This window comes from Rhamphochromis longiceps, linkage group LG6 (genome assembly GCF_057381845.1).
Source record: "Rhamphochromis longiceps isolate RC_006_pf linkage group LG6, R_longiceps_female_GT1.1, whole genome shotgun sequence".
In the NCBI taxonomy this organism is placed as follows: Eukaryota; Metazoa; Chordata; class Actinopteri; order Cichliformes; family Cichlidae; genus Rhamphochromis; species Rhamphochromis longiceps.
Genome location: NC_140562.1, coordinates 26539317 through 26547334, shown reverse-complemented (window position 1 = coordinate 26547334; position 8018 = coordinate 26539317). Strand labels below are relative to the sequence as shown.

The window sequence follows — 8018 nt, the reverse complement described above, 5'->3', positions numbered from 1 at the left end:
TTTAACTTTTGATAGTTTAATAATGTGTAGAGACTGTCCTCTAATAAAGTGCTAACATAGACAAAGCTTCCGAGATGACATGCTGAAAATAAGTTCACAAGCACATGTAGGTGGTTCAGATATCTTTATTTTCACCATTAGTAATGCTGGTAAATGAGGCGGCTGTTTTCCTCCAGCTTCCTCCGGCTGCTCGCCTGTCATCGAGCAGGCTCATCTTTGATGGAGCTGACGGAGGGATGGCTGCGATGATGCAGAAAACCTAAAGACAACAGAAAAAAGGCACCAAGCGCACTGTTAGATGACATTTTAAAAGGGTTCTGATGTGTTGATACTCTGCAGTAATTGTCTACTGAGATGAATTTTTTGACGATTAACTCCGCCTGGAAGATTACGTTTTTGGAAGTGTGCATGCCGTTCTGTCTGTAAACACCATAACTCAAAAAGTTTTGAATGAATTCCGATAAAACTTTACGTTTTTTATTTAGAATGGAGTCGTGTTAACAATCCATTCAAAATTTGGCTCACATCAACCACAATCCTCAATGTCAAAATAATGATGCATAGGTCCAAAATTACCAAAAAGCCTTATAACTTAGAAACTATGATTCTTATAAGTGTTGTGTGTATTTTATAAGGTCAAACATCATAAAATGTCTTTTAACTTTACGACTGCCTTTGTTTGTATTGGCAACATTTAGGAAATGATACTGGTGTATGTGTATTCTAAATATCACATTATAATTTACATCCAAATATCACATCACATTTAACCTCTGACCTTATGTTTACGTTTTACGTAAAGAGAACAGCCTAATACAGCAAACAATTCAATGATAATTAGCTACACATTGGTATACTTTTTGTATTTATGCATTAAGTCCATCATATTTAAAGCTACACTTTGGAGTTTTTGAGCTCTCGTAGCACCATTCGCAGATTACCACACACGTATGAAAATGAAGGGCGATGTGGTTCCCAACCGTGCAGCAGTTTCAAATAACGTATCCAGCAATACGCTGGTAAGGACAGGACTAAAGGCCGACCCATAGCATCTAAAAACTAAACCGCATATAATTAATCAAACTTTGGTTGCATGAAGAGGCGCCAAGTTAAGTCTTGAATGCGTGCAAGAGTATCTGAAAGTCATCAACCAGCTATTGGTGGTCATAACCACCAGCAGCTTTCTCTTTGAACCTGTACAATTGTTCCAGTAAAGACTTTACCAGTATAGCAGTGGTCAGCATTTCCATCCATTAACATTGATATGTCATCTGAAAAGTATACGTGAGGACAATCAGAACGTGTGTTTGTGATCTGACTCATTTTTCTAAAAGGTGCATGTGTGTGTACCTACTTTGACTGTCAACTTCTTTAATTGGTGAGAGCCCTATCCATTTTGGTAAAAAAAAAAGAAAAAGATTAACGTGGTGAAAGCAGTGAAACAACAGATCCATTAAATGATGCTGACTGATTAAAAGGACTGACCTGACCAGGTATGAAACCCGTATAAGTGGAGGTTTGTCTCTGCTGGACCAAAAAGAGTTTGTTAGAATCTCCAAGCCTGTTGACGCAGATGTAAATGCGTTTTTATTGAGCAGTTTACCTTCAGGAGGGCTGACTTCTGTTTCTTTGGCACCGTCTACATAAAAGAGTAGCATAAACATGTTGTAACTCTCATCTTCTGGAATACATTTTAGTTTACTTAGTATATTATTCATATATTATACTTCAGAGACAATACAGACTATTCACAGACCAGGATTTCTAAAAGTGACCATGTACTGAGCCAGCATATAAATGAAAACATAGATTAAATACACATTTAGTGTGTTTGTTCAGAGATCTAACACACTGGTTTTTGGTTGATAGTAAGCCATGGCTTATCATTTTTTTAACCATTACAGTGAGAGGTGGCATTTCTTGACACCAGATGTATTTGTTAACATTGAATGGCTGAGTCTTATGTTTATACACCATTTAATCATTAGTTATTAATAATCTCTGTCTCTCTTCCGGAGCGGCTTCCTGTCCTCACCCCTCACTGACTGTCGAAGACGACTGTCCCTCCCTGATACTTGGACTGCTAGAAGCTTCTTCCTGTTAAAAGGTAGTTTTTCCTTCCCATTGTCACCAAGCGCTTGCTCATAGGGGGCAGTCTGATTGTTGGGATTTTCTCTGTATTATCACAATATAAAGTGCCTTGAGGTGACTGTTGAGTTTGATGAATAGATTATGCTCCCTTGGTTTGGTTCTGCCTCTATATTTGATGTTAAGTTATATATTGTGGGTGAATGAACTGTATGGTAGTGTATTCTGTCCTTGAGGGCTGCTTGAAATGTCACAGAGGGCTGTGTATTGGTACATGTGCACTGAGAAAATCCTAGTGGGGGTTGTAATTTGAGGCTTCCTGTGTTCCCTTGAGTCTGCCTCCTCTTAGTGTTCATGCCTCAGTGTAAGACACTCATTTCTTTGTCATTTCCTTTTTGGGTGTGGAAGTCAGTTTTTCATGAGTCTTGCTTCAGTTCGACTCTGATCTTGTCCCTCATTGGTTTCACCTTTGCTTAATTGTCATAGAAGGTTTTGTACAATATGACAAAACCAATCACTTCAGAATTTCTCATAATAATAATTGTTTTTTAAGTTCTCTGCACTGTGGTTGAAACTAGTCTAAAGCAGTGGCTCTGATAGCAATATGCGGCCAGGAGAAAAAGCTTGTCTTTCACCATAGAAGCAGGAAGTCTCACGTCACAGCGCTAAACATGACTTTTTGCACTTTTGCCTTGCACATTGTCAGTCACCTTTGGACAGACCACTGCTGCTGAACATGCTACATTTAAACATTTTTCTTGTGTTATAATTAGAGTTTGCTTTTTATCTTTGTGTGTAAATGGTTGTTGTTTTTTTCTTATGTGCACCTCAGTTTGCACGCTCAGTCTTGCCCTTCAGCAAAAGGTGAACTTGTTTAAAGTTGGATATTTTTAAGCACTCACAATATTGAAATCCAGTGAAGTACAAACGTATCTAGTGTACAGTAACTTCAGAATACACATTTTGCTGGCTTACCATTTAATTGCTGAGTAATTAAGTTGAAGCCATCAGGGTGCACCTTCGGCTTCCCTGGCAGAGGAAAAAAACATGTCTTAGGACGCCTGTTTCCACCACTGAAAAACAAAGCCAAGCCTTTTTTATATTCATAAGTCCAAACTTTCAACTCACTAATACAAACTCAAACTCAACTCAAAAACTCAAAGTTTTTCATTTTTAATTAGAAATTTAAAATAGTAACTCAAAATTTTGACTTTGTTTCTTCAGTTGTGGCATCATAAAACAAGTGATTTATTTTGTTTGATTGTTTTTTGTCTCTTACTGCACAAACGCCTTTTCTTGTAGATTTGTCCGATCACACTCGTTACTATACTCAGCAACACCAAACACAGCAGAGCCAGCCAGACCACTCTGAGCGCACACTGCCACTCATCTGGAAAACAGAGGAACATTTTGGACAAAGCAGAGTCTGAAACAATTATGTATTATTTTCATTACTGACCTCTTTACCTAAAGAAAAAAAAATCCATCCCAGTCATTCCAGCACTAAAATTCATGCCATGTGAAAATAAAATACATGAAAATGTAGAGTGGATGAAGGAAGAAAAGAAGGAAGGATAAGAAGGCAAGAGACCGGCAAGGAAGGAGGACTGGAAAGAGATAAAAGACATAGAAGAGGCAATATAAATAATAAGAGGAAATGAACAAACAAGAACAAAGAAAGGGAAAAGCATAAATGGAAAGGTCTGGTGGAGGTGCTGCAGAAAAATTGGAAGGAAATGGATATCCAGCTTTCATTATGCACTTTGGAAAATATTACTTAATCAATGTCTTAAGCATGAGGGACTTTTGGAGAGCAGAGCAGAAAGAAAGAAATCAATACAGGCTTAGAGATACAGTAAATTAAGATGTACTGTAGTTTTGGAAAGTATGACTGATCATGTAGTACAGAGGAAGAGGGAGAAACAAAAAGTCAGGAGAAGAACTGAAGGAAATTTCTTCTATTAAAAAGAATGACTCCATTGTGGACTGAGAGAGTGGGCAGCTTGGAATGAAATGAAAACTGAGTGGCCAATTTCCTTGTCTCCTATTGTCTCCTCTTTCCTCTCCTTTCCATCTTACAGTGAAGCCACACTTGCCGCGTGGGGATCAAAGAAGCCCAGCTCCATCCGCCTGACACCAACCTTTCTGTGTCCGTTTCCATGGCAGCTTTTCCTTTGCTGTTGAATTCCAAACCGTTTGATTGGCGAACCAAAGGAGACAGCGGCTTTGATTGGGCGATTCAGAGTTGGGCAGGAAAGGGAGACAGCAGTAGAATGCCTTCCTCTGTCCTTCATCACCACCCTTATTTTCCTCCTCCTCCTCCTCCTCCTCGTCCTCAGGTGGGTAGAGGTGTAAGGAACTGTGATTGCTGCGGCCGTACAAGGTGAGATTCAGGGTCTCTGCGTTGGGCAGATGAAGCTCGGCTGACACCTCCAGATGTGACTCGTAAGCTGTGGGTGAATAAATAGCATGAATGTATTGATTGGGGCGTAAAAGGCTTATATTGTCTGCTGAAGAAGGCATCGCAGCGCAAGAGTTAAATAACACCAGCCTGTGAACATGCTCACAGTGACGCTCACGTTAATATGCTCATATTTTAAAGCTTAATTAGATTCTTTAATTAGTGAAAGGCGATCAGTTCTCTCTGGAAGCGTTGCACCTCTGATGGTCTGCTGAACAACAGAAACACAAGATGAATTATGGCAAACTTCGTGACAGGTGTCCTCTGTACAGTTTTCATGAAGTTTTAGAGACTAAAAGCCTTTTCCTGTACAAGGCTATAAAAAAGTTTATTTTATATTGTAAATCTACCCTCAAGTGGCTGTTCAAGGAATTGCAGTTTTAAGACCTGGGATGCACCTTTCCACTACTAAGCTACTAGCTGAACACTAGCTGAAAAAACAGTACAACCTCTCACCCAAATATTGCTAAAGGTGCGAATCTCACAACTAACAGGTAGGAGCAAATACAAAAATATACACCAGACCAAACCAGAGGTATATTTCAGATTTGACAAGCTTCAGTTAGCATGTTAAATGCACTGAGAAATAGACTGAACAAATATGGCTTGCTTGGAAGAGTCCCAGGACAAACCCTCTTCTCTTTAAGAAACATGCAGCTTGGCTTTAGTTTGCAAAAATGCATCTGATCATGACTTCAGGAACAGTGACAGAAGAGACCAACGTGATGTTAGGCCATAATGCATATCAGCATATCACCTCATAACAGCTATGAAGCACAGTGGTGGAGGGGTGATGACTTGGGCTTCTTTTGCAGCCACAGGGCCGACACATCTTGCACTCAGTAAGTCAACACTGAACTCCTCTGTACACCAAAGTATTCTAGAGTGAAATGTGAGGCCATCTGCCTAACGGCTAAAGCTTGGTTCAGACTGCACCCTACCACAGAATGGCTGCAAAACAAAAGGGTTAAGCTGTTGCAATCAAAGTCCAAACCTGAACATGACTGAAATCTTGTGGCAAGACCTTTAGAGAAATGTGCATAAATTAATGCTCGTAAGCCTCAATGAACTTAAATGGCATTTTAAAGTGTGTCCAGTGTGAGCGATTGATGAAGTCATACAGAAAACAACTGCTTCAAGTTATTGTCGCTAAACTACTGAATCATGGGATCTACTTACTTTTTCACAGGACTGCATAGAGTCCTCACTGTGACGGTAACCATAAAATGTCACTTTTAATAAACAATTAATTAGTTGTTAATTAGCTTAAACTTTTCAAATGTGATGGATCCTAGAGTCATGATTCACCTTGGAAGTCTTAAGAGCGTACACAGAGTATGCTAAGAGTCTAACTGAAGCATGCCCTGGACCACCTTTTCAAGCAGACCAGGGCACAGTTTACTTAACCGCACCCAGACGTGGCACTCAATAATCACACTAGCCAAACACACTAGACAGTACGGGTCAGATGCACTCAGCGGTGTGGACTTCAGGCAGTAGCAAGCTTTTCTAAACAGAAAGCAGATGTTGTTGAGTCTCTAGATGTGAATACCTGAAGTTGAGATATTTCTGTGTACTTCTGCCATTTCCATGTCTGTCTCACACATGAACCACCTCGCTTTTGGATCATCTCTGCCTCGCCTGACGTCTGAAGCCGAATCTGTTGTATTGCTTTGATCTTCTCGTATGCACGCTTGCTCCCATTTTTCCTGATCTGGAGTCTGAGATGGGTCACACATATGGCCTCTCTTAGCGTCATCATTTCCAGCCTTTCCATTTTCTCCCTCTTTCACCTGATTTCCTTGTTCGCAGGGTCGGTAGGGAAGGCAGAAGAAGTTCACTTTTGTTACTGCAAGGATAAAGAGAATGAACACGGCAAAATTCAGACTGATTTCTCAGCAGAAGCAGGCATAAAGAGGAAAAGCAGCAAAGAACGAGCTGTCAAGCTATAAATCATAGCAAGATCTCGAAATGGAAGCTGTTGCCTCCAGTTTGTATCTGACAGAAAGAGACAGATGAGGAAAGACACAGATGGAGAGACAAAAAAGAAAAACCACTGAAGGCAAAGACGGCAGGAGCACAAGGGTAAACTGAGATGCTCTCATAAAGAAACGTGTTTTCAAGGCAACACAATACGGAAACCTTTTCAAAAGGGCTGTCAGTCAGAGTTGTATGGAGCTATATTTGGGTCTGATTTATAATCTTAGACCGACACAGACAGGTCTTTCCACAGACAATGTGTGTAAAGAGGAAGCAAATCAAGCGAACGTTGTCTAAAGCTTTACTTTGATGCAAAGTTTGAACAAAAGGTGGATAACATTCTAACATTTACACAATACACACGCACACACACACACACACACACACACAGAATGAACTAATGTGGATCTGAAGCTGTTTGTGTGACCAACCTTGGTAAAATGTGAAAAATTCCGGGAGGCAGATGATGAAGGCAAGAATCACGAGGAGAAGAAGTTTAGTAAGTGCTGCTCTTGCCATGGTTGTACCATAAGATCACGCACACACACACACACGCGCGCTCAGGCACAGGTACTTGTTCACACTGGCACAGGCATGACTCGTGGCGCGTGGTGTCTTCTTCCCTCTCGAGTTTTCAGCAAACACATCCATTCACACTCGTGCCGCTGCCCATCAGAGAAGCCGTCGCTGGACTTTTTGATGTTCTCACGATAGAGTTCGTAATTTAAGAAGAGGCTGGCCGCAACATTTCAAAACACGTACACAAAGCGAGAAGCAACTTCCCTTCCTTTTACACTTCCTGTCATTTTCTGAGTAAGCGAGAAAGAGAGAGAAATGGAGCGCTGCACAGACAACAAAGAGTTTCAGTCAACAAAATGTAAGTACAAAGTGTGTTTCTGTTTGACTGTGGATGTGTGTGTGTGTGTGTGTGTGTGTGACCACTCATCCTCTCGTGAAAAAAGAGACAAACTTTATCGGACTATTTATGAATTCAGGTCCTGTGTAAACAGCAGGTTACAGACATATGATTATGTGTTGGATGTGTAGTCTCTTTGTAGAGGGAGAACTGCGTTTTACAAATGTTAAAAACAGAGTGAAAAAAAGGTCATTTAAAGGTGAATGATCTTTAAAAAGTGGGAAACAACAGTAACATGTGGTAACCTGCCTGTGTCACTGATTATTAAGATTAGGAATGAAACTTTACATGATCACAAACACACAACAAAACCCCCCGATCTCCACATGTGCAGCTTTCCTGCCTGTCGTTTATATAACAGTCATCTCATAATGCAGTCTTTGTTTGTCATCATGACAGACTTTTTGTCTTGTGATGCTTCTTCTCAATCACAGAGGAGTTTCTCATAATTTTCTACAGCAGGATTTTTAGATTATATCATATTATTGCCACCATTTCTCATAAAATGTGATATTTTCATTATCACAGATCACATATACACGGATGTGTTTTTTTTTTATAGATTTTGGAAAT

At 40.1% G+C, this 8018-nt stretch overlaps 1 protein-coding gene across 4 annotated transcripts; it reads right to left on the bottom strand.

The window, feature by feature from the left end:
- Positions 1–119: 119 nt before the first annotated feature.
- LOC146668113 (uncharacterized) lies at positions 120–7296 on the bottom strand. 4 transcript variants are annotated; one of them, XM_085408593.1, is made up of 10 exons: positions 6961–7296; positions 6102–6398; positions 4230–4538; positions 3368–3478; positions 3064–3117; positions 1604–1639; positions 1486–1527; positions 1355–1387; positions 1224–1271; positions 120–259 (listed from the first exon to the last, which is right to left on the bottom strand). In XM_085408593.1, exons 1-10 carry the CDS (start codon positions 7046–7048, stop codon positions 198–200), a joined length of 1080 nt encoding a protein of 359 aa, XP_085264719.1. In that variant the 5' UTR covers positions 7049–7296; the 3' UTR covers positions 120–197. The 4 variants fall into 4 exon arrangements, with proteins under 4 accessions (XP_085264719.1, XP_085264720.1, XP_085264721.1 ...); XM_085408594.1 differs by having other exon boundaries at positions 1486–1524; XM_085408595.1 differs by lacking the exon at positions 1224–1271.
- Positions 7297–8018: the final 722 nt, after the last annotated feature.

What these genes read in the sequence shown, in the direction of transcription:
- LOC146668113 (XM_085408593.1), bottom strand. Translation starts at nt 7,048, where the DNA reads ATGGCAAGAGCAGCACTTACTAAACTTCTTCTCCTCGTGATTCTTGCC. An exon ending in CGGGTTTCATACCTGGTCAG is followed by an intron (nt 1,388 to 1,485) that starts GTCAGTCCTTTT and finishes CAAAATGGATAG; the next exon opens with GGCTCTCACCAATTAAAGAA. An exon ending in TGCTGACCACTGCTATACTG is followed by an intron (nt 260 to 1,223) that starts GTAAAGTCTTTA and finishes TGTTGTCTTTAG; the next exon opens with GTTTTCTGCATCATCGCAGC.